The sequence below is a fragment of the Dryobates pubescens genome, chromosome 8 (genome assembly GCF_014839835.1).
Source record: "Dryobates pubescens isolate bDryPub1 chromosome 8, bDryPub1.pri, whole genome shotgun sequence".
NCBI classification, from domain to species: Eukaryota; Metazoa; Chordata; class Aves; order Piciformes; family Picidae; genus Dryobates; species Dryobates pubescens.
The window spans coordinates 10,567,236-10,594,251 of NC_071619.1; the positions used below are offsets into that span (position 1 = coordinate 10,567,236).

Here is a 27,016-nt window from a genome sequence, read left to right on the forward strand (position 1 = left end):
CACTATTTGTAATCAGTCCACTTGCACATTTGCCCTACAGCTGTAAGTGGCTGACACCCATTTGAGGGTGACCTGGAAAGCTTTGTGGGAACAATTCAGTTATCCATACAGGAGCAGCTAATAAAACATATGTTCAGCTTCCAGATCTTTAGAAAAATCATTCCTGAATTGAGTGCTGCTTTTTTTGACATCAACTCTGTAATAAGAGGAGAATTGGCTCTGGTAATGGCAGAAGATAACAGGTGTTAAAGGGGAAAGTAACAATTACAGTTGGAGCCTGTATGCTCAAGTTAAAGACAGGCTTGCTGGTTTTGTTTTTTTTCTTTTATGTAAAATAAGCCACCACCACCACAATAAAGCACAGGATGAGGAGAATACCTCGTGGAAGGGAAAGAATGATGGAGGAAAGGAAAGTAATGAAGTATACAGGAAGTAAGCAGTTATCATCCCACAATCCTGCTCTTTTAAATAACTGTTGTATTTGATTATTTGGTTTTAGGCCCTTAGAGGAGAAATCCTTGAAATTCTGTTTTATTTAAAGGAGCTGGGTGAAATACTGTTGCATCTCAGTACTTCAAGTTAATCATCTGTAGTGTGACTTGGATTATTTAATGTGGGGACAAAAAGGTAACGTTTTAGGTAACATTCCTGTGTCTCTTCATCAGTTCTGTGTTGTTGTGTGTAAACTCACAGGCTAGTCTTTCATTCTTTTGGAATATATGTGGTCTGCTCTTCACCTGTGTAGAACATAATTTAAAAGCTCTCCTGTGTTCACAGGTTTTTAATGCAGTCTGAATCCAAGAAGCATGAAGAAGAGACACCTTCTCTACACTGGGGGATGGATCCCGTGTTTTCTGCGTTTGCAAGACTCTATATTAAAGATATACTAGAAATGAAAGAATCTAAACAAGTGCCAGGTATGTACTTGCACATAATGATTGTGGTGCATGCAGAATTACATTTGGTTTGTGTTGTGCCCTTTATCAAGGGCTTGCAGGGTGCTTCGCAGACACCGGTAATTTTCCGTGCCCCTAAGCTCGGTGACATTAGTGTCTTTAACAATTCTAACAACAACAGGCTGTATGTGAAACAAAATGTGTTTGTTCTATTGGTTTGTATATAGATGCAGGTCCTCTTTTACATTAAGGTAGCATTGTTTCTCCTCTGTATGGTAGTGCTTGTGAAATTCTGACAAGAGCCATATGTGTTACAGCTATGGGTGTATGTGTCCCTTTTCCTATGGAAAACACAGAGATTCCGAGCTTGTGCTGAAGTCTTAGATATGGCAGATATGCAACATTCTTCATACACTTGAACCTCCTTATTTTAAATTCTAGTATCTGTGCTGAATCTTATACCACCCCTTTTATTACCTAACTGTTGTTGGAAATTGTGTGCTTTGCAGTCTGTTTCCTGCTGGTCTTCAGCCAATATCACCCTCATATGTACATCATCTAAAGCAATATGAGCCTGACCTTGAATGTCTTCTTACAGTATGAAGACTTTAAATAGACTACAGTATGCTTTCTGCTTTAGAAATGCTCATTACTCCAAAATGAAACTTGGCAAGTTGTAGGGTTGCCAGGGAAGAACCCAATGAACTTAGAATTAACAAGGAAAAGCAATAAACCTGAAGTGGTGTGTGTGGTTTTGGTCTGGTGGATTAGTTTTGTTTTGTTGTCTTTTATTTTGTTGTAGTTTGCTTGTTTTAATTCCACAGAGACAAGATACATTTGTGGAATTTTATGCTATTTGGTGTAGGTTTTGTAATTCTTGGTTTTCTTTAACAGCAAGGACAGCCCTAGTGCTGTTCCTGTAGAGATGGTGTGTTTTTAGCTGTCACAACCATTTTTGTGTAGCTAGGGACTTGACAAATTGCAAAGCCCAGTGTATATATATTTGTTACCTAATGTGATGGGAGACTTCTGTGTTAAATCCTTTGCAAGAAGTAAACCACAGTCTGTTGGTGATGTCTCCATTAATGAGTGAGCAATACTTGGAGGCCTTTTTAGCGTGCAGTCTTAGCAGTACTTGTGTAGCAAATGCGTCTGGTAAAACCTGTTTCTGCTTCAATTAGGGCAATTTTAATTGTTTTCAAATGAAGTACAAACCAATTCATTATCAGCAGAACAGGATTGTCGTTTGGACTCGAGCATTAAAACATACCCATGCAAAAAATAATATTCAGAAGAAATTAAGCTTACAAATATCATCTAACAGTTCACAAGAGTAGGAACAGTCCTAGGAAGTACAATCCTGCTCTTTCTTTTACTTTCTAAATTACCTGACTTTCCCTTTTCACTTCCCTCCCTGGTTTTTTATCTTAAGTGAGTTGTCTTCTGCTTCAAGATTTGTTTCAGTTTTGTGGGGGGGTTCTATTTGTTTTATTTGGTGGAGGTTTTAGATTTATTTTTTGTTTTGGGGTTGTGTTTTTGTCTGGTTTTGCCTTTTGTTGTGTTTACCCAAGATATTCCTAAGGAAGTGATATCTGTCATGTCGAGTTATCAGCCTTTAAAATTGGTGCATGCAAGCTTTCTCTGTTTGTGTTGTATCTAACATTTTGCACAACTCATCCTGTATGGTTTTCTACATAAAACTTTTCTATGAAATTTAATTTCATTCTTTATAAACATCCTGAATTTTGTTCATCTGCCTGGTGCTGTGTATAAACCAGACCAGACATCTTTCAGCTTATTTGTTGGCAACAAATGATTGCATAATAGAAACACACACAGGCAAAAAGTACCTTTTGGGGAAGAAAGATGATAGATGTTTGCTGTCAATGTTTCCTGTCTTTAATGGGGTTTGTTAAAGACCAGCTGAAGCTAAGTATAGGATTGGCTGCAAATCAGTCATTAAGTAATGGTAATTAAGAATGAATAAGTGCAAAACAAAGAGTTGTAGCTAGGAAGACTGGAAAGAAACACAGAGGGAATGTCAGGAAAAACATCCTTAGAATGACAACTGGGAGCAGCCTTCCCCGGAAAAAGGTGGGATACCCTTCACTGGAATTGTTTATATCCTGACTGTATAGATTGCCAGGAATTTACTGTATGAGACTGTCTTGCACTGTCCCTAAGGAAATGGACATAATGACCTAATAAGTGTTTTCTTTCCATTTTTAAACATTAGGATTTGATGCCACTATGACTAATACCTTAAAAAACAAAACAAAACAAAAAAAACCCCAAACCAACAAAAGAAAAAACAACCACAAGCAAGCAAGCAAACACCACAATAAACAACCCCCAGAAGACCCCAACAAACCAAACACAACACAGGGAAGCAGTAAACCTGACCAATTAGTCTTCTGCTATAAATGGTGACAAGAAAGCTGGAAAACCTCCCAGATAAAAAACCAGCAATTGTGTTGTCTCAGGGGCCTTGAAATGAGAGTGAGTGTCAAATGCTGTTGTAACACATAATCATGTCATGCAAATGAGATGCTCTCAGAGTTATCATGCACCACTGCATTGTGACAGCTTGTCAACAAGCAAGGAAAGCTACAACTAGCATAAAAAGACATAATAATAATTAAAGCAATACCTAACAGCTCAGTAATGTTGGTAAGGACATGACCAGAACTTGCCCTAGAGAGATGTCTATCTGTATCCCCCTATACTGCTGCTGTGGCTTCCTGTTGTGCTGACAGGTTAAGATGTGTCATATTACTGGGTTACTAGGAGCTTGAGTGGATGTGTTTATACATAACTTCAAATGTTTAGTATACTTTTATTGCTAAGTATGAACATAATTTGAACAAATAAGCTGGCAAGAGAAACAATTTACACCTTGAAGTCCTCAACTTCAACTTTTAATAGTGTAAATATATTAATCTTTCAAATTAATTCAGGTACTTTCTCAGACATTAAGGGTGGAGTGCTATGTGACTTTATGGGCATGGAGAGAACCAGTTTTATCTGGTCTCTGTCGTTTGCCAAAACTCAGATTACTGAGAAATGAACATAATAATATGTTGCTTGCTCAGTCAAGAGCTTCGATTCTCTGCTACACAGGCTTACCTTGGAACTGACCCAGACTTTCTTTTATAGAGATTTTGTAAGGTTTAGTGAGTAATTATATTCACCAGAAGCATCTCCATCAAGGGGCTTTTATAGCAGTGTTTATTGGTATCATGGTAAAGAAAATGAGAAAAAAGTGGACTGACCTGCTAAACATTGTGTACCAGACCTGACCAGTGACTGCATGATTATTACAGCTGGCTCTAAGATGACTGTGACAGATGCACCCTCAAAACATGGCAGTGGATTTTTATGAGTAGAACTTCTATTTATTAGTTGCTTGGCTAGTCACCTATGATTTCTTCTGAGACTTTAGGGATTTTTGCCTTTCTCATGTAAAGAAAGTTAATTCCAGGCTCATTTAAGGCTGCTGGCTATGTAGGACAAGTTATTTTTATATTTTGGGTTTGATATTCCCCCCCCCCCAAATACAGAAGATTTCCTGATTCCCTTGGTGCAGAGTTTCTCTTTCCTTTTGTAAGAATAAGACGTGCCGCAGCATATGGAGCCAAATGTTTCCTTCTGATTCCCTTGAGCTATCTAGTTTTCAGAAGACAGTTATTGAACATCCCAGATGGCATACTTGAGTAAAGCAGTGGTATTTGAAAACCAAAGAAAACACATTGACTGAAAATTAGCCTGCCCAGGCTGTATCTGGAGTTTATTACCCTATTGTCCTCCTGTTAGTGAACTGTGAGGCTTTGGTGTATAATGTTTACATCAGGGTTTGTTAACAACATTTGTCACTCTCTTGCAACAGATGATAGCATATGGCAGTCTCAGTGCTGTCAAAGTGCACAGGGCTCTGATTCCTCACTGTTTCCTGGACATGTTTTTATGTGGTGGTATTCCAGTTACTTTTATAGATTCCCAAAAATATCTTTGAAGGGATGTTTTTAGAACGTGTCACTTCAGAAACTGAACTTCAGCATGCTCTCTGGGATGACCTCATAGTGTACTCTACAGCCTAAGAGGGTTGTTTCTGTTCCCTCATGCCCCATGGCTCCTGTTCTTCCAGAAATGAGAGATAGAATTATGTTTGTTTTCCTTTTGGAAGCTCTGCCTTAATCAGGAGCAGCTGCATTGTGACAATCTCAAACTGCTTCCATTGTGTTCTATTTATTCTGAAACCTGGAGAAGTTGGGGGGGGGGGAGAGGAAAAAAAACCAAACAACAAACAAACAAACCCTGAACAAAACAAAACCAAAACAAAGAAGCAAACCCACCCCACCCCCCCCAAAGCAAACAAATAACAATAAAAACACTCAAACCACAATGAAGAACAAAACTAATGGAAAAAAACCCCTAAAAAGAAAATCTTATTGCCTGCAGCAAAGAAACTGTTTTTCAGATCCAAATGTGCAAGAAAACAAAAGGTTAATGAGGTTCTGACACTACAGAAGCAAGCTTTTCATATCTTAAACAGAGCTGTTCCTTCTTCCTTCTAGTGTTCACAGCCCTTACTGATCCAGGGGATTTTTCACATGTATAGGCACTGTATAATTTAAAATTTATTAAATATGCAAGGAAGTGTGTCTTTCACTGACAAATGTGACTATGTAAGGTAGGATGCTGAAAGAAATAGACTTACCAAGATTTTTCTGTGTCTAGGGATATTCTTTTATAATGGACATCCAGTGAGACAGGTGGATATTGTTGGGATAGTGGTTCTAACGAAAGAGAGAGATGCCTTTTATAATTTTGGAGGTAAGAAAAGTTTCTTTCTTCTTGGCACTTTAACCTTCTCATCTCAGTTACTGTTAGAACTTAAAAGTTGCCTTAATCATTGTTTTCGAAACAGCTGTGCTCTTACCCTTCTATAATGCGTGTCTGCAGCTCAGATTACTTGGCAAACTCCATGTCCAAGAGGAACATAGTTAAAACAGTAACTGATTCATTTGGGGTCTTCTAGCAAGCCTGAATTTTGATTATGGCTTAGCTGCAGGACTCCACTGTCTTCCTCACATATCCACAATTTCTTTCATAAGATATAAATGAATTTAACAGTGCCTGCAAATGGGAAGTAACTTCTTCCTAAGAAATCCCTTCTAACTTTTTGTATATTTTGTCATATCTTGGAGTCAAGTCTAAGATGTTTAGCAAATCAAACTCAAGCATTGCAGTACCAGTCCTTGCCCAAATTAGCTGGGAATTATCTCCTCCCTATTGCTTTTCCCAATATTCAGAGTGGTTTATTAACATGGAAACACTTGATTGTTGTTCTGTTCACTTGTCTTTTTCACATGGAGAACCAACAGAGTGGAGTATTTGGGGGGAGAGGGGGGAGAAGGTGTGTGCTTGGTCATCTGGCAGGAGGCAGAGCCAAATGCATAGATCCTGTTGAAGTGCTCAAAGGACTTATGTCCAGGGTCTTCCTCTGCCATGGGTTTCCACCTGATGGAGGTAAGTCATGGGGCACCTCTTCTTACCCAATTCCTCAACTTATAAAATGAACTCAACCACAATTCCCTGGCTCACAGGAGTATTGTGAAGATACAGTTGACAACCAGGTCCCAACTTCCACAATGCCTGCAGTTGCCTCACACTGCTGCAGAGTTCTATGCTGTTATAGCATACCCCACACTGGGTGTGGCTGCTTACAGTTGACCCAGTGCTCTGTAGAAATGCCCCAGCAAGTTTCTTAGAGTGGATATTTTCTAGCTGCTTTTTTTAAAGATTAATTTCTGGATATTTGTTGTTATCCTGCCATTATGCTAAGTAACTATTTGATAGTAAATGTTTTGAAGCACAAGTTTTACTTGCATTTGAAGTAGCACAGGCTAAATAAGCACCTGATTTAAGAGGCAGAGATGTTACTAATGATGTAATGAAGTGTTGAAACTGAAATTGAACATCAGCTGTCATCCTCTTATTGCACTAGTGTGCAGGTGCAGTTATCACTTCATGAGAACTGAGGAAGACAGAATCTAAATGACCAAGGCAAAACCAATTCCATGAGCAAGGGTTTCCCATGCTGCTCTTGGCGCTAGTTTGAGTATCATAGTATCAGTCAGGGTTGGAAGGGACCACAAGGATCATCTAGTTCCAACCCCCCTGCCATGGGCAGGGACACCCCACACTAGATCAGGCTGGCCAGAGCCTCATCCAGCCTGGTCTTAAACACCTCTAGGGATGGCACCCCAACCACCTCCCTGGACAACCCATTCCAGGGCTTCACCACTCTCACGGTGAAGAACTTCCTCCTCAAGTCCAGTCTGAATCTCCCTACCTCCAGCTTCATTCCATTGCCCCTAGTCCTATCACTACCTGATATCCTGAGAAGTCCCTCCTCAGCCTTCTTGTAGGCCCCCTTCAGATACTGGAAGGCCACAATTAGGTCACCTTGGAGCCTTCTCTTCTCCAGACTGAACAGCCCCAACTCCTTCAGTCTGTCCTTATGGGAGAGGTGCTCCAGCCCTCTGCTCATCCTCATGGCCCTTCTCTGCACACGCTCCAGCACGTCCAAGCATAAACTTGTTGGACTGTTTGATTGGGGCAGAAAATGGAGGAACGGAACTGAAAACAAACTGGATAGCAGTGGAATTAAGGCCTCAGTGTTAGATCAGCTGATCTTTTAAGTACAGCTCTCAGTGAACTGGGCTTCCTGTTGTCCTTTCACGTCTAGCTCCACTCTTTGTTCCACAGCAGTTCCTGGTTTGAGCTTTCAGGCTACCTGCCAGGGTGCTCCTCCCCAGCCTGCCCTCCCTTTCAGGCAGGCCGACTCCACCAGCATAAAATTGTTAACTTCTTAGACAGTTTCCTGCTTGTAACTTCTTGCATCTCTCAGTTCAGCAGCCTCTGGTTGGTGAGTCACAGAGCAGGAGTTGCATCAGTTGAAGTGCTGCGCACTGCTCAGTACTTGCTCGCTTTCCATTTGCTTAGAAGTGACTTACAAAGCAATTCCCCCTTTGTACTTTTTCTTTGATAGAGAACTGAAATGTCTTTGTGTCACTGCTGCTATCTCCCCCCTCATTTCCTATCTGTCTACTTCAGAATATACACACTGCTCATTTTAAGAGAATTTAAGGTCCTCTCTATGCTGAAAACCATACAGCCAGACCTGGTGATAAAATCCCAGTTGCAAAAGTGAGTGAACTGAATTTTTCCTCCCTTAAAAGGGCAAAATAAAATTACACTCTTTGTACAATCAGATGTTTTGGTGTTTTGATTGGGCTGTTTATTTGCAAGTATGATTATTTAGGTGAAAGATATCTAATTAAAGTTTAGCTTTAAGAAATCTTGTATTTTAGTAAATGCACCTTTCAGACCCTTTTTTTTTTTCCCCTTTGTGTCTTACTTCAACAACAGAAAAGATCTCATGTGGTTTTCTTTATACTCTGGAACTGTTCTGAAAGGCTGGAAGGCACTTGCCTTAAAAAGAGATTGGGGGAGGGGAGGGGAATCTCACTGGGATGTCAGAAGATTCATACCCTTTTTCTTTTTTTCAATTAGGAAATGAAACTGAAGACAATTATTTAATGTGCCAGGGAACTTTGAGGGTGCTACACCTCAAATAGTTAATGTAAGAGTAAAATAATAATAATAAAAGAAAAAACAATTAAAACCCCCAAACCAACAAAACAGAAAACACCTCTGGCTCCAAAACCAAAATAAACAAAAGTTTAAACCCAAGGAGATGAGGAAGGGCAGCACAGGGAGCACAGGAAGTTCTCAAAAGCTTGTAGACCCCCTGAGTGCGTTCTCCTGTCTAATTTTAATACAATTGTAAGAGTTCTCATTCAGGAGTTACTTGTCATCTTGATCAAAGTGTTTGTGAACTGGGAAAACTTCGTTTCAGAGTCTTGCTGTGCTACCAGATTCCCTGGGTGGTAAAGAGCAGGTCAGTCTCTCCAGGACTCCATTTTCAGCTGTTACATTGCTGAGGAAGAGCCTGGTCTCCTAATCCCTCACTCCTGTTTGTTTTGTTTCTAAGCCCTTAGGAAGCCTATCTCTCTGTTGGTGCAACACCCAGTCACAAGCTGGAACATCTAGAAGCTGCAGTAATGTAACAGTGAAATGTCATCTGTTGTGTTTCTTGTTGCCATTGCTGGCTTGGCATGGTACATGGGAACTCTGACTCCTACCACAATATTTGGGGTTTCTGTATACCAAGTAGAGGAAACCCTACTAGCTAAATCATTATGCTCTGATACAAAACAAATGCTGCTGTGGCAGATACAGCAGCTCATAAGGGGGACAGCAATGAAATGCACATACTTCTGTGATGGAATTTGCAATTGCCTGTGTCTTACAGGTGTTTGTTTATTAGGAATGTGCAGCTAAGGTATTGGAAAACAGGAAGGCAAGACAATGATTTGAAATTGGACCCCTCAAATAGGGAGTGTTTCAAAACATGTGAGACAATGCAAAGGCATTTTGCTTTGATTCTGTGGTTCCCAGAGGAAACAACTGCAGGTATCAATCAACACCTTCTGGTAAACATTGCAGTTACTTCTATAGTAATGGACATGGTTTAAGGAGCAGAAGAAAATTGCAGATTCCACTTTAGGAAGAGCAGAAGCTCAATCCTGGAGATGGTTACATTTAAGGAGCAAGATGCTTGGACTATTAGCTGGACATGAAGTGGCATCCTTGTTGTGATTTGACAGGCATTTAGTGCCTTTTTATTTACACACTATTAGACATACCACTAATATGCAGTCTCTTCATATTCTTATGATCATTCTTATGACAGTTTTGTAGTTTTCCTTGAGTTTTGTCTTTTTCTGTTGCCCTTTACATTGCTGTACTTGGGGCAGAAATTGCAAAACTTCTGACTGAATACTAACAAAATAGGAAAAGCTAAGTAGCTGCTGTGCTTAGGAGAAGGTGTTCAGCTTTTGTGGCACGGAAGTGGCTTGCATGCCACCGATAGGTACACTTTTAAGTTGGGAATTCCTGGCCTAGAGCAGAACCACAGGCATGTGGTGTCCTCTGTCCTTCCTGGCTAGAGGAGCTGCCTTTCTGCTCTCTGGAGCATCTTGTGTGGAGAGAGGCCAGCAGAGTTTGTGCACAATATTAGCATGGAAACCAATGCAGCTGGAGGTAGCAGTCACGTGACTGTACGCCCCAGCGTTGAAGTGCTGTTTCCTCACTATTACAGCAGTGTTTCTGTGGTTTGTCTGGTTTCTTGTTTCAATTTGCCTGGTTTCAGCTTTCAGTACTGGTTTTTCTTCTGACCTTGTTAATGTGATTTAAACCCCTTTAGTATCCAGTATGTGTACTGAAGTACTGAAGCCTCATATTTAAATTTGTGCTTGCTTGCATGGTCTTGGTTTTCTTTTTTTAATAAACCTTTAGGGCCATGCATATAAGCATTGTATCTGGTGCTGAGCTAATGCCATGACTGAAATGACTGTGGAGATCATTTCAGAGGTGTAAGCAGGGGTTGACCACCCACTTTCCCTTTCAGACTGGTTGGAATGAGATATCCTTGGCAATCATCTCCCTTACATATCTGTGTGTCATCATTTCTTAACTACTTGCTTTCTTACTCTGTAATTCTTAACTACTTTTTTAAAATTTAGTTTTCTTTTACAGTGGATGACAGTACTGGAGTTATAAATTGCATCTGCTGGAAAAATCCCATGGTGGAAGAAACATCTTTATCAGGTAATTTATCAGGTACTTTTTCTTTTGACTGTACATTTCTACTGATAGCTGTCTTACATAATTTAATAAATGATCAAACTTGCAGAAGAGCAAATTCAACTCTCTTTAGAATTTTAAGCCATCACATCCTACAGCCTGGGCCACAAGCCCTATGAGGAGAGATTGAGGGAGCTGGGGTTGCTTAGTCTGGAGAGGAGGAGACTCAGGGGTGACCTTATTGCTCTCTACAACTACCTGAAGGGGGGTTGTAGTGAGGCAGAGGTTAGTCTCTTCTCCCAGGCAACCAGTACCAGAACAAGAGGACACAGTCTCAGGCTGCGTCAGGGGAGGTTTAGGCTGGAGGTTAGGAGGAAGTTTTACACAGAGAGAGTGATTGCCCACTGGAATGGGCTGCCTGAGGAGGTGGTGGGGTCGCCGTCACTGGGGGTGTTCAGGGCGAGGCTTGACAGGATGCTTGGTTGTATGGTTTAGTTGATTGGGTAGTGTTGGATGATAGGTTGGACACGATGATCTCAAAGGTCTCTTCCAGGGAGTTTCATATTACTTTTTGCGTGGTGTGCAGCCAAACCTCAATGTTAGGACCTTTAATATCTTTATCTGAGTAATATGATATTTCAGTTCTATGCTGTGACATTGTTCAGAGAATCTTCTTCTTACAGTTCTTTTTGTGATTTTTGTCTAGTGAGGAACTAGGCTGGATATCTGCCATATGCCACAAAAGTCAATCCATTTACCAGCAACCTGATAAACGTTCCACCCCTCCTTGTGACACAGTAGTTTCAGGCTTCCTCGTCGTCTTTGTTTGCATTCATATTCTCCTCCTGCTCATTCATGTACTGTCAGTGATGAACTTGAAAGTAGATGAAAACACAGTGGGAGTATGCCAGCAGTCTTTTATGATTTGGGAAAGTTCTACATGTGCTGAAATTGTGTGCTAAGTGCAGTAATTACTGCATTTCAAACAGAAGAATTCACTGGTGTATAGCTTTTTCTTTGCTTTTACTCCTACCGTTTCCCATCTATCAAAGTACAAAACACTTTTTGCTTTGGACCCTCTTGAAAGGTCATGTAGTTGACAATCCTGACGTGGAGCTGATCAAATCCTACTGAAATAAATGTTACAAGCATCATCTGCCTGTTTTAGTGTTACATAAGCACAGAATGGAGAAAGGAAATCCTGATGTAAAAGTTAAAATCTGATGCCTGTGGAACAAGCCCATTTATACTGACAGATAATTCCTACTTACTTTTAACAATGATGTTGCAAGTGGTATGAACAATCCCAACTGGAATCTAAAAGACAGCAATCACTTCTAGAATGGTGGTGATGGGGCATAGCTTTCCAGAAAATTAATGGGGGGCCATAATCAAATAATTTTTTAATGAGCAACTTAAATTCATTAAAGGAACTGCATGAAATACTGCTTGAAACAGAATGAGGACCCAGAATGCTTGTTCCAGCCTCGTGTTCTTATTTTATGTGCACATCAGGAGTATTTGAATAGAAAGAAAGCAGCTCCTATGTGGCACAATAATGTTTCTTCCAGCCCTTTGTAATTGTGTTCAGGGATACTTGGATTATTAATCAGGTTTTAAGTCATGAACAATTTACTCTCCCACAGAGGCGTGTTACATAAATGCAAAGTTCTGTCAAGCTGCATTCACCTCAGTGTAGAAGTCAAATTGCATCACATGAATACTTTTGACCTCACCTCAGATGACTCATTCTTCTCTTATGTGAAAGGTTCAACTGACCTTTCTTTTCTCCTTTTATCATAGTATGACAAAATCCATTTCAAATTTCAGTTTTGCAACTCATCTATGACATTTTCCATGGCAAATCAGTATCTCCTCCCTTTTACACTTTCCCCAGCTGAACTATTTAAGTAAGTATAATACTGTAAACTAGTGTTGTCTCACACAAGGTTTGCTGCTCAGGACATGTGGTCCTTGGTACCTTTTTTTGGTAATAGGATTCCTGTTATGCTTAGGTATTTGGATGAATGCAAAAGGATGGTGATCCTGACCTTAATGCTTGATCTGCTTTCCCTCATTTCTTTCAGGTCACTCAAGCACACCTGGCAGTCTTAGTGTGCTTGAACAGATGAAGAAACTGCAGAAAATGGTTGTTCAAAAAACCAAGCTGAGTCTTGGGGATGTCATCAGGGTCAGAGGTCTCATCCGAACCTACAGACAACAACGAGAAGTTCAGGCTTCATGTTTTTGTGAGTGTTCTGGATCTGTGACATGTAACTTAGTTGTCTTGAATTTGAGACGATCAGAATTGTGTGTCATTCACTGAATAATTTCCACTTTATTTTCTGGCATCTCATTTTTCTAATGTGGTTTTTATTTCTGTCTTTGTTTCTGTTTTAGCAGTGTCAGGTTAGAAGACACTGATGTGTGTGATTAGATTGCCTGTAAATGAGTCATTCTTGTAAAATCTATACAAGGTGAATAGCATGCATACAAGAATACAGATACAGTGGTGGGCTATCTGTGAGAGTGACTTAGTTTTCAGTTTTTACTTTGTGTTAAAGAGCTAAAGACCATGGGAAGGGAGTTGGTGACCTTTTATGTCATACTTCATCAAGAGCATTAGCTGCTTTGGAGACATGATTGCTGTTGTGGCCTATGTAATCCATTCCGTGAACAGAGAGCAGCGCATGGGCACAGTGTGCAACTGAAGTGCAGATTCTCCTAAATTCTGGCTTTGCAGAATCACTGAGACATGTTCCTCATCTTCAATCACTTGGGCACCAATCTGTGTGCAGTTGCAGCCTCTGTATGTACCACCATTTTGGACAGCAGAATTCTGCAGTCTACTTCCAGTTACAAACCTTCTTTCTGCCATGTGTGTGCTCTTGTGTAAGAGCTGTTTTTCTGCAGTGAAATCTTTCAAAGACAATACTGAAATGATTCCCCTGGTGGGGAAGCCTGTCTTTTAAAAGCCCTTTATAGCTCAGATTTTTTTCATCTCCAGCTAAAGTCTGAGAGAGAATTCAACCCTTCTTTCCAGACAGAAGATTTATGAATATGTAACTCACTTAAAGACTGGTAATAACACCATTGTTTCATTAAAGGAGAACCATGCAATTCAAATAGCCTCTAAATTGCTTTAATTTTGGCCTGAATAAAGCTCCTTGGTATGTGTTAACTTAATCTAATGCTGAAATGTAAAACAAAGATTATAATTTATGGCTAAACGACTTGTCAGACAAAAGTGTAGTCTGCAATGCACCAGAACACGTCATTTACCCCCTTGTGAAGTGTAAAAGCAGGATTGGCTTTTGTGATTTTGTTTCTATAAAAACAACAGTGAACAAGATTTGCCAATTTAATACTGGCATGTGAAGCCCCAGGTATGCTTGCTCAAAAGGTTGGTATGGCAGTCTTGGCCAAGTATGTGTGTGTGTTCTTTTTGCTGCTCCAGATAAGGTGGATGATGATTTCTGTGATGTTCAGATTTCAAGAATGCTGGAACTCCCTTGTCTCTATAGAGAAGTTTATGATAAACCTTTCCAAGGCTTGGAGGAGGGAAAAAGGTAAATGTGGGATCCAGACTGCTCTTGGGGCAAAGCATGGGGGTTTATTATTGTTTATTTTTCGTTGTAGTAACTATAGAGAAAGAGGGCCTACCTGAGGTTTAGATTCTGCATGAGCATACAGTAGCAGCCTGCTTGGCTCTCAAATAATTGGTGATACCTGCAGATGGGATACCTGTCCATAAAATCTGGGGGGGGGGGGGGGGGGGGGGAATCTGATGCTGAACTAAACTGAATATTAGGAAGGAAGTAAAGTATTGTGTACAGACCTCTTGCATCTAGTTAAAAACCTCTGGAGCTTTGAACGAGATATAGGGGTGTAATCAACAGATTACAGGAGGAATCAGTCCTTGCCTGATTTCATGTGTGTGATTTCATCAGACTGCTGTCAGCTTCTGCTGTCATTGTCATCAAGTCACAAATACATAATCTCAATAAACTGAGTCAAACACTCATTCCTGTATCCAGTCTAAGGGTAGCTGTGTGCTCATTGGTGGCTCTGATGGGTATAGTGTACTTTCTCAGAGACTGCAAGTTCTGTTGCAGAAAATGATTGAACAAGAACAGTTTTATTTTTTTTGCTTACAAAAATGGTCTGGTTTAGTTAAGGGTTTAAATTCTTGGGGGTGGGGGAGTTGGAGTTAAGGACAGTAAAAGACATTTTGACCTAGCAGACTAACTTTAGGTAATTGTTCTTAAAAAAGTTATTGGTGTATTTCTTGCCTTTTGATGTGTTCTGTGTGTTCTTGTAGTGGCCTGGAGGGGCAGAATTTCTCAGTCAATGTACTGCATGAGAAAATGAAAGGCTTTCTCTTAGAAAACAAAATTCAGACCTTTTACCAACAGGACTTGGAAACAATTGATACTCTGGTGTCACTGGCTGGTGTGCGTCCCCCCAGTCCCAGCTGTCAGGAGGTGAGTGAATCACAGAATGTAACAGTTTCAGGTGTTTAGTGGGGGAGAAATAATACTATGCCCTTGTTGGTTTTTTCTAAAAACCATAAACAACTGAACAAGATACTGCTGCCTTTAGAGGATTCATCCAGAAGTGCTTTAGATTTATGCAGGAATTTTTTTTTTACAGAGCTTGAGGAAACCTTGTCACTTGAGATGTAGAAAACTGGACTGAAGAAAGCCCTGTGAGAAAATTCTGGTTTTCAAGGTTATCTTGTATTAAGGCTGAGTAAAGTTACAGTCTGCAACAGGCACTAACTGGTCTAGATCTGTAAACAGTAGTACTATCAGAAAAGGAGATCCCTTCTAGGCACTTGAGCTGCTTAGGACAGATGTTTGAGATCTTGAATGATCAGGAGAAGGGAGCACAAGAGTCTGTCTCGTATTTTATTTGAAGCTCAATCTATTAATAGAGATGTATCTTTAAAAAGAGATTGTGATCCCTGAAACTTGATTCTCTTGTTAGAAATTCCTAGTTGTGGAAGGCCATGATTGAAAGGATCAGAAGGTGGGATGTAATTGAAATTGGTTTACATGCAGTTGTGTGTAACTAAACAGTTAAGGAACTTTCCAGTGAGGTAGTACACTCTTAGTCAGCTGCAGAATGGGAAACAGAACAAAAAAGCCTTTGTAATATAGCTTTTTATTACTTTGTTGTTTGGATAAATTACAAACTAGATTCTCAGCTGGTGTGAAGTGGTAAATTTCTGCAAAAGTTAGTGTTATGGCTTTTACCATGTTGCCAGTGGCAACTGAAACTTAACCTAGAGGGCTGTGACTCACTTGTTTACTTTTGGCTTTTTGTAGAGAAATAAATTCATGGCTGTCATTTCACTGCCTGATTCTGATGTGCTCTGTAAAGTTAACATCTAAGGTTTTTTAAATTCTTTAAAAAAAAAAAAACAACCCCAAACCAATCACAAAACCCAGTCCCTTGTAGATAAGGTTTAAAAAAAAATGAAACACAGCTCTCTTCTTGTTAGCCTACTTGAATTGCTTCTGATAGCTGCTTCTTGAGAGTGGTTTCTTTTGTTTTCATTAAAAGCATTTTAAAGCTTTTTTGTTGTTTGCCTATATCCATGCTTGCTTTAAAGCAGTAACAGGAGCTGCTGTCATTTTTTGACATGAAGCTTTGATACTAGAATATCCAACAGGGGACAGGCTATTTAATTTTTGTCTCTAAACACTTTACATTAAAGGAAGTAGTGATCATTGTGACTAATGCTGGAAACTTCCATCTTCTAAATTTCAGCATTTATGGAAAGATCAAGAAGCCATTCATAGTAGGAACTGGTGTAGAGCAAACATAGGCACAGAACTCCCCCCCTAAACCCAGCTACAAAAGCACAAACCAACAAAAACAGTGTAGCATCAATGTTGCTAGCAGTCATGAGGTGCTATCATAATAATTAATAGTTGCTTCTGACCCTGATGCTGGGGGGTGAGTATATGTCCCAGGAATTTGGACAGACAGATACTTATATAGAAATTGCAGTTCTCTCTACTGCCCTTTGGTGTTGATTCCTTGCAAAGACATCTGTATGTCTTTGTATAGGGAAGAATCTGCAGTGGTCAAGTTACCTGACTGCCTTAACAGGAGCAGCTAGCAACCCTGATTCCAGTTTTCTAGAGCACATTTACTCTCCATGTGCCATACAGATCCTCCAATACCTAGCTCCACTCCTAATGGCTCCCCATCAGTGCAGTCTTCTGGTTCTCCAGAATAGAGTTCTCTCTAGCAGATGCATGTGGCAGAACTCGGATCATGTCCTCTGCTCAGGTAAATACTAGGAAACATAACCTACAGAGGAAAGGGTAAGACAACTAGAAAGCTTGGTGGGTTTAAAAACAACTAAAAATTAACAAATCTGTTATGACTTAAACAGTGGATTTTTATGCCTTCTCTATTCCTAAGCTGTAGCCTTTCCCTGTCCCTTAAAATAAATTACTTGAGACTGGAGGGAGTGGGTACCCACACAGAAGACTACAAGCAAAACCAGAAAAGTTTGTACTTAGGGAGCCTAAAGAGTGTACTTACTGGACTTAGGCAATTATGTTTGGCAAAGCCTTTGGTTCCTTTTTTTTGAAGAAAATTGCATGTGAACTTGATCCATCCAGTTTCTCAACTGGATTAAAAATGACTTGCAACCAGCCAATCTTGATTAACCATTTTTATGCACTCCTTCCATGTATAAGCGCTAGTGTGTGTTATGTTAGGGTTGCTGTTCCAGTTTCTGTATGTCAGTAGCTTGGACACATCAAGTTGTGCTGTGCTTTTCAGACTGTGTGCTTTTTCTTGATTTGAATATTATCTCAAGGTCAGCAATGATAAGTAGTTAAAGCAGGGAGTTTTACAGGGCTGTTCACACTTACTGTATAGACCCTGTACATTGTACTGTAGGCATATCACAGTGTGTTTGCTATGTGCATGTCTTTCTGGCTCTTGAGCAAGCTTTACTGCTACTTTAAATATGCATATTGCAAAGCTTATTATAGGACTTCAGCACTGACATTTCCAGAATCGCTATTACTGAAATTGTCACCTGTCTGAGCTGAGGATTAAACGTTGCAAGAGGAGTTGCAAAGGGCAATTCCGTGAGTAGAATCACGTGTGTGGTTATAGCAGGAAACTTTTAACACCATCAGAGTGTGTTGTGATGCATAATGAGCCAAAGGTTACATACTTTCAGTGTTTTGAACAGGCTAATTCCTGTACCACTTCATTCTTTGACCTATTATTGATTGTACAGGGAGTTTGTCTTGGTTTTAAAGATCTGAGAATCACTGATTGCACAGCACCAGTTTGCTAAGCTGTGTGAGACCCATCAGATGGAATATATTGATTAAAATACCAACTTAATTCTGAACATATATTCTTCTGCTGGTTTTGCTTACAGAGTCCTTGGCTGGGCTTGGGAGGGAGGGTAGTGCTGGTAAATTTGTTACTTAATAGCTGCTTCTTTCTGTGAGAAGAGCAAATATGTTTTGCAAAAGCGGTGAATGATTTTTGCATCCTCCTGTGTTTGCATGTAGAGCTTCACTTGAACGTGTCCAGAGAAGGGCAACAAGGCTGGGGAGAGGCCTTAAGCACAAGCCCTATGAGGAGAGGCTGAGGGAGCTGGGATTGTTTAGCCTGGAGAAGAGGAGGCTCAGGGGAGACCTCATTGCTCTCTACATGAAGGGTGGTTGTAGCCAGGAAGGGGTTGGTCTTTTCTCTCTAGCAACCAGCACCAGAACAAGAGGACACAGTCTCAAGCTGCACCAGGGGAAGTTTAGGCTCAAAGTGAGGAGAAGGTTCTTCACAGAGAGAATAGTTCGCCATTGGAATATGCTGCCCAGGGAGGTGGTGGAGCCACCGTCCCTGGAGGTGTTCAAGAGGGGATTGGATGTGGCATTTGGTGCCATGGTCTAGTCATGAGGTCTGTGGTGACAGGTTGGACTTGATAATCTTTGAGGTCTCTTCCAACCTTGGTGATAATGTGATACTTATTTGAAAGGGACTTGATTTGGGAGAAGGGGAGACCCCTGCTGTCAGCACTTAAGGGGACATGAAATTGTGCACTCTGATGCTAAGGCATGCCAAAGGGTGGCACTTTGCAAAAGGTGGTCTGTACACTGGGAGAAGGAAATTCAAAATCTAGATTCGAATCTTGGTGGTGCTTTGGATTAGCAGTTAAAGTACCTAATATCTGCATTTCCGGAAGAAAATCTTTGTAAAAGGGATGGCTAATAGCTGTGACTCAAAAGGGGCTGTGTTAACAGCTACAATACATCTTTAGAACTATTGAAATGCAAGCAGGCCCCTCCTGAAATAAAAGCAGGATGTGAAATTACATAGACATCTAGGACTATGAAATCCTTTCTCTGTGTATAGCTCTGTGTTCAGTCTCCCACAGATTTCTGCTCAGTAGGCTAAATTGCAAGTTTTAGGTACACATTGATGAAGGGATCGACATCCAGGGGAAATGGAGTCCTGGTTTGGCAGAAAAGAGTGATAAGGTGTTAGGAAGAAGTACTATTGACTTAGGAATTTGCAGGATGAGATGCTTGAGATATTTTGGGTGGACCGAAAGAACGGATTAAGTCATTTTAGATTGTGTTCACAAAGGAACTCCTCAATTGTTGCTTTACTGGGAGGGATGGAGAGGAGGAAGCATTTTCTAGGGCACACTAGTGAAAAAGGCCCTCAGCCTTTCCTCTCACTTCAGGATAATATTAAAGCCCCCGAAGAGGGCCACAGCCCTTATTTGCTTTTCAGGAGCAGTCCTTCATGATGGAGAGCTTTCCTTTTAGACTCTCCAGCACATGTTGAGAGTGCTGATACATAGCAGCTGCTTACTTATTTTTTCTCATCCCCAAGCCTGCCTCTCTGCCTTCACACTGTCAGTGCCTTGACTTGCATTCTTAGTGGTTCTGTTTCAGTATCCATCCAGGCTGAGCTGTGTGTCGGTTCACACAGAGTCTGTTTTTAATTATCTCCCTTTTCTGACGGGATCTCAGTGTTAAGCCAAACTGAATAATTATCATGCTTCTTTGGAGATATTTTTATCTTCTTTTTTTTTTTTCTTTTCCTCCCCAAATGTTTGCTTTCACATTAAAAATTGATCAGAGATGGTTGCTTTGCTAGCAGTTTCTTAGATTCTTGAGTATTTATTACTGCATTTGAGTGAACGGCAAAGTCTCTTCGTTTTACATGAGGCTATGAGAATGTGCTTTTCCATGGGAGAAATCATTCTTCACCTCACCCTTTCTGCTACATTTTATGTTTGTTTCCTCAGCTCATCAGAAGAGACACTATGAATGGAAATATGATAGTAGTGTTAACACTGTGACTGGAATGGTGTCCAGATGTGTGGTCAAGTTTGTAACTAAAAGCAGTGTCTGGTTCTACTCAAACAGATAAACCTGTGGTGGACAGAGGGACAGACAGATGTGTGGGCACTTAAGTCCTTTGATCTGGAGGAGGAGAAAAACAGAACTGAGAACAAAAGCTATTGTTCTGTGTTAATTGTCTTTAACTATTAGGCAGTTATTTTTGACTGTCAGTTTGAGTGGAAAAGGACAGTTAGCTGTTGTGGGGGACGGAGGGAGGTGTGATTATGGCTGTTGAAATATTGAGGATTAGCTGGAGGAAGGGGGTGGAGAAACTTGTGATGCATGGTAATGCTAATATCCCTATTGGATTTCTGAGCTATCCCTAGTTAGATACATCAACTTCCAGGCTTAAAAAGCAGTTGGAATTTCACTCGAGACTTGTAAATGGATCAAATGAATGTTTTCTGAGTAGATATTCTTCCATTGCTAATGTGGTGTCTGTTTCACATATTCTTCTGAATTCATTCTAATGCATAGCAGTTGCCTGTTTTATCCCCAGAGCTTCTGTGAGTGCTGCTGACAGTGAAGCAGGACATGTTTGGAACAGGATGGGAGCATTTTGGTGATAGTTGAAGCATGGCAAATCTAGATTTGGTTGCTCTGGTGTGGTTCTTGCATGTTGGGTTAACTGTCTTGTCAGAGAAGACCATAGGGAGCACGCTGTGCTCCTGACAAATGAGGAAACAACAGCTGGGGAGCTGGAGCAGCTCATGTAGCAGGACATAGTAGGATAGGTAGAGATGGAGAAGATAAGTGCTGTTCTTGCTGTTCTATACCCATACTTTCTTCTCTTAACAACTGAGTCTTTATTTCCTTCAGCTTCCCTGTCATTCTATTGTCTTAGCTCTATTCTATTTCCAAACAAAATCTTGATATTTTTTTTTCCCCTGAATCTTCAACCTTTCCTACTCCTTTTGATGTGTCCCAAGCACAGAACTAAACCTCCTCAGATATGGCACATTCCAGGCACACTGTTCTTTCACAATATTCTCATTTCCCACCTGCTCTTAAAACTGAAACCTTTGTTCTGTATCTTGTATATCTGGCTTAATTCCTGCATGCACTTTGTCCTTTAATTTCATTAAGCTGCAGAGAAACTCAAGAGCATGACTAGAACATGTGTAAGAAACTTGGAAATGAAGGGAAGAAATAAATACTGTGCTTGTCAGTTTAATCCTTTTCCTTGAATAGTTCCTCAGTTTCAAATCAGGAAATGGGAATCTGCTCCCCAACACTTGGATTCCTCCTGCATATCACCTTACAAAGCACTTATCTCCCTTTCTTCCTGCCTTTATTGTCAGGAAAACTCTGAATACAGGCAAAGCTTGATTAGTCAAATGCTCTGTGAGTGTCACAAGCCTATTCCAAAAAAGACTTCTTAGTACTTAAACAGCTGCTAAATACAGAGAAGACAGTTGGAGACTAGTTCCTTAAGAAGAGCACAGGCTTCTGGTGTGTGTTTGTCTTTTAAAGCTCAGGGATGTTGGTTAGTTCATACATAACAGATACGATTTGTGAATTACTAAGTGAAGAGAAGTGTGTAACAAAATTGCCTGAAGTCCTCTTGCTCTTGAAAGCATCTGGAGCTTTTGCTGGTAACTCTAGTTGAGCTGAGATTTCTCACCATCTGCTTCATTTCTTTCTTCCCAGGTCAAATCAAAAAGTAACTCCTCTTCCAAAGTGATTCACAGTGCTTTTAAGGAAGCAATAAACATGCTACAAGAAAAAGGAGTGGTTTTCCAGAAACCTAGTTGCTCCAAGGACTTATATCATGTAAGGAACTGGGCTATGGTTGCAAAGAGGTTAAGGCAGTGAGTAGAAACAGCAGAAGTGTTTCAGAAATAGTGGAAATGTTGGAGAAAGAGAAGCTGGGCATCAAAGTACTGTCTGTTTACTCAAAAGTCCTATGCTGAGCTTACTTCACTATGCTTTTACCTCTGTATCACCCACAGAGTTGTTCTTTCTGTAACTCAGCCCCAGACAAGCGCTGCTGCTGTTCCAAGTGCAGTCTGTGTTTGCTGGCTTGGCCAGCTGTGCGCTGATGCAGCTGAGCACACTCAAAGCCTGGGACCTGGGAGAGTGCTCTTTACTGAAGTGGGTTGAAACTTGGTGTTTTGTTGAGTCAGTCACCTTCCTTTGGGTTGAATCCTAGTAAATTATGTTCTCCCAACTCATGGTTGCCCCTAATGGTCCTACAAATAATAACGTTCATTATTAATCTCTGAGTCAGTCTAAAATGCAGACTGAAGCTATGACATTATCAATTTAGAATATGTCATGGTCTTGGATTGCTTTTCAACAGCCATGCCATCTATGGTGAAATAGACCCTTATAAGTTGCTAGTTTGTTCTGTTTTCTCCAGGTGACTGACCATGATAAGGAGCTGCTTAAAGTGACCCTTGATGTGATTAAAGAAGACTGTCGAAAACCCAGGCGTAAGTAGCAGTGTGATCAGGGCTCTGATAAGCTGGTGCTGATATACTGATGACAATGCCTACTCCTGCTGGATTAGATACACTTCTTGTCCTTACCCTTGAACTCTGAGCTGAATTGCTGGTGTAGCTAATCAGTATAGCTATAAGCAGGAGTGCAAGAGCAGCTTCCTGTGAGCATGGAGAGAAGAACAGGTGTGCCAGCAGGAAGCAAACCTCTAATATCTGAAATAAACAGCTATTATCTCAGATCTTTATCTTTGAGAATACTTAGATTTTGGGAGGAACCAAATGTAATGAAGTTAGGTCAGCATCTAGCAGCTGTTACTTTGCACTCTGGGTAAGTGGCAAATCTTGCCAGTTCAGTTTCCACAGGGGAGCTGACACAAACGTGACTGTACAGAAAGGTGATAACCCCACCTCTATTAAGTCAACAATAAAACTTACTTAAGTCAGTAAGATATTCTTGGTAACTTTTTAAGCTCAGGTAGCGCTCAGGTGGTTGTTCTTTGTAGGTAGGGATTTCAGTCTAGCAAAATCCTCTTCAGATAATGTACCCCTGTGGCCTCTAAGTTATCCCTGTCCCTTAAGCCTATTGTGTCTTATTGCCATAGTGATAGCCTGTGCTTTACTTGGATGTCTGTTAATTACACAGGTACATTGCTGCAGAGTTTCTTTCAATTCGTTGGGCAGAGTATGTCAGCAGGGATCAGTTGCTGCTGGAGTGCAGCTATTTGTGGGGTAGAATGCACTTCAGTACAGAATAAATGACTGACTGGAACATAAGGCATATAATCTTTAATGGCTCCTCTCCTTATACTATCATAACTGTAATAATGCATGTGGAACTGGTATGTTATGGTTATCCTGCAGTGCAAAAAGGCTGACTGAAGTAGTATTATTTTTGGGTTTTCAACTGGGTACCTTAGCAATAGTAGACTTGTGGGCAGAGTTTGTATGTGAAGTAAAAGTTCTGGCTTTGAGGGACAGAGAAAGTAAATGTTACTGGGTGTGCAGGTAAGGATGGGCTCATTTGCCTGAGACTGCTTCAGTGCAGCAAGTTACCATATCACTGTCTTTTATTGTCTTTTATTCAATTAACATGGTCACAGACATCTCTGAGAGTAAAATCATTCCTCTGCCCATTTTATACACCAGCTTGTTCTCCTGAGAACCTGAGGTTTTTCTACAGTTGTGCCACTGTAAGAGCTAGAACCTGCATACAGCTGACGTACCTAGTGTTTAACTTCCCTCTTGTGCATTATCACACTGGTAAAGTACTCTTAGAGCTTCAAGAGAGGTTTTGAAGTTCTTTCTCCTGCTCAAGAGGAGTCAACAGTAGAGAGAAACTTGTAGATCAGTCATGGAAAAGACACTGAAGAGTCCTCAGTCCTCAAAGCCATGTTTTCTGTACTGAGCACATTAAAAACAGCAGCTGCTTTACAGAACCTCTTGTTCCTCTTGAAGCTTTCCACCTACATAGTATCCTGTTGTGAAGAAGGCAATTTCTAGGTCAGTGTCTCTTTGCCAGTGTTCAGAAGGGCCGTTTCAATCTCCTGGCCACAGAAGACTTTGATAAGGAAAGCTAAGAAGCTTCAATCAAAACCGACAGGGTACTGTGGATATTGTCTCTGAATGATGCAAGAGCATAGAGCTCAGTGTAACCGTAGGACCCCCTCTGCTGGAGGGATGGCACTTCGCCACCTACTTGGCCTTGACTAGTGAGCACTCTTGTAGTGGGAAAACAGAAATGTGGTAGTACCTGAAGGGCTTTTGCTTGTCTCTTGCAAGAAATTCCTACCCATTTTCTTACAAGAGTACTATGTTATTACTGTGTCCAGTTCTGGGCCCCTCAGTTTAGGAAGGATGTTGACTTGCTGGAGCGTGTCCAGAAAAGGGCAACAAGGTTGGTGAGGGGCTTGGAGCACAAGCCCTATGAGGAGAGATTGAGGGAGCTGGGGTTGCTTAGCCTGGAGAGGAGGAGACTCAGGGGTGACCTTATTGCTCTCTACAACTACCTGAAGGGGGGTTGTAGTGAGGCAGAGGTTGGTCTCCCAGGCAACCAGTACCAGAACAAGAGGGCACAGTCTCAGGCTGTGTCAGGGGAGGTTTAGGCTGGAGGTTAGGAGGAAGTTTTACACAGAGAGAGTGATTGCCCACTGGAATGGGCTGCCTGAGGAGGTGGTGGGGTCGCCGTCACTGGGGGTGTTCAGGGCGAGGCTTGACAGGATGCTTGGTTGTATGGTTTAGTTGATTGGGTGGTGTTGGATGATAGGTTGGACACGATCTTGAAGGTCTCTTCCAACCTGGTTTATTCTATTCTATTAATATTCCATGACAGAGACTGATTTACGATAAACAAAACTCTTCCCTCACCTGAGTTCCTTCTCTGCCAGTTTTCAAGGCAATGCCTCACCCTGCTGCTTTAGTTGTGACACATTCTCAGGCCCAACCCAGCTGCCTGAAATTATTGTACAAGTTTAAAAAAAAAAAATCCTCAGCATGCCTAGTCAGAGCTCCACAAACCCTGATCTGTAGTATGCCTACGTGACGATCCCTGTCCTTGGCTTTGTAATCCCAAACAGCCTGATCTTAAATACCCTCATGTGAGGATACTGTGGGTCTATCTAGAGGCCTAAGAAGCCAGGAAAGGGTGACAGTACATTTTGACTCCAGTCTGACTCACAAAATAGTAGCTGTAGGACAAATTGGTTCCTTGTTGGTTTTGTTGGGGTGTGGTTGGGGTTTTTTTGACAGATTTGCTCTGCTTTTAGGCTTAGATGAGGTTAATAGTAGAGAGATGGGAAAAACAGAACAACTTGAAGTTTATGTCAGAATGAACCCTGTGTGATGTGACTGTAGTGGGCAAATAGTAGTTGTTCCAAAACTTTCTCATCACTGGTATTAGTAGTGAGGCAAGACAGTCAATCACAGCCTCAGCTGGTGAGCTAGCTGGTATCTCAGTGGAGGAGAGGCAGCATCACCCCACTGCAAGGAGTATATTTCTGCAAAGTTGGGCTGTAGACTGAGTGTCTCTAGGTTACCTACTGATTGTCTACACCTGCTCCTACCCCAAAATGCCATTTTCTACCAACATCCTAAGGAAAATATGTATGAGACTGAGTAACACTTGAGTCACTAATTCATCAAGACTTAAGCTAAGTTATTGTAGATCAGGGATGGGCACTTTGACCTTCTATGACAAACCTGTGACTAATGCAAATGCAGCTGCTCGCTTTGTTTGAATCAACAGTCACTGTGACCAGGTTAGGGGTGTTGTTCTGTTCTCTGCACTTATCTGTCACTGGGGTGGTGGATGCATTTGGGTTTTTTTAGCTACCAGCCACAAAAGTCTTTCATCACTTTGGATTACTGACTTCTAAAGAAATATCTTTGCCCAATTCAAAGCCTAATAGCAATTAGACTGAACTGATTTTGGTGGTGGTGTTTTTGACCAATACCCAGCATTGCCTCTTTTACCAGTGACAGCTTCTAAGGCAGTTCTGGGGCTCAGATGATTCTAGAACAGAGATTGGCAAGAATAAAATTCAAAGCAGCAAAACCAAAATACAGGGACGTCTCTGGCCCATGGCAATTCCTCAGTACCCTTATCAAACTTCTTTTGCCTGATGTGAACTGAGAGCTGAGGAGGAAGAAAGTCATTTGTTCTGCTATGTCTTATTTATAGTAGTTTCCCATTATTAGCCAGAGAAAGAAATCCGTTGTAGAGTTCAGGGGACCTGCAGCTCTGATGATTAATGGGTTTATAGGGTCTCTAGGAGGATGTGCTGGCTGGGACAGCTGAGCTTTAGGCAATATTGAAGCTGTTAAGGACTTTTGTCTTTGGCTTGACCTCTAGGAAAAGAAGTGGTTTTCACGTTTGCATTCTCTCGTACATTTTCAGGATTCACTTCTCTGAGGAGGAGATAAAACTGAATAAACAAGTTCTTTGACTTTCCAGTTGTGTAATTGTTTTACGTAGTCTGACGTGTTGCGATTGCATTGCTAGGTGAATGGAAGCTGCACTGCAGCAGATTTTCCACAAGATGGCAGCATTGGGCAAGCAGTTACAGGTCCTGGTCACAGACCTGTCCTGGAGGGTTTTGAAGTTGGGTATGAGCAAAAGGATTTTCACTTGGTTTCTCCTGAAGTTGCAAAAAGTGGATGGCTTACATAGGTGGTCAGTGGAGGTACTGTTATTAACCTCGTCACCCCTGCTTTACTACCTAGGGTATTCTTCCTCCAAGACAGCTGTACAGTTTATTTATGGCTAATCTGAATTGTAATCAATAAAAAGAGGCAATTAGACTGAAGTCTTTCCTTCATTCCTGGATGCTTTTTTAATGTGTTTTTTTTTTCCTGCAGATGCTGAAAAAGGCTGTCATTTTCTTCATGTCCTGACTTGTGTTCGGCAGAGCTACAACCCCTCTCTCACCGAAGCAGTGATGCATCGTGTCGTGGAACTGCTTGAGAATAAAAGTGACATTGTCAGCAGTATGGAAGGATATTATATTGCCTTTTAAAGAGAGAAGATAAGATATATTCTTTCTGATCCACACAGGATAAAGAAGGGAAG

At 41.0% G+C, this 27,016-nt stretch overlaps 1 protein-coding gene across 1 annotated transcript; it reads left to right on the forward strand.

Moving 5' to 3' along the window:
* Positions 1–784: 784 nt before the first annotated feature.
* On the forward strand, positions 785–27,016 carry STN1 (STN1 subunit of CST complex). The gene is made up of 9 exons (XM_054163856.1): positions 785–917; positions 5,634–5,729; positions 10,563–10,634; positions 12,698–12,859; positions 14,068–14,179; positions 14,932–15,094; positions 21,659–21,781; positions 22,371–22,443; positions 26,806–27,016. The coding sequence occupies exons 1-9, from the start codon at positions 785–787 to the stop codon at positions 26,961–26,963; spliced, it is 1,092 nt and encodes a 363-aa protein (XP_054019831.1). The 3' UTR covers positions 26,964–27,016.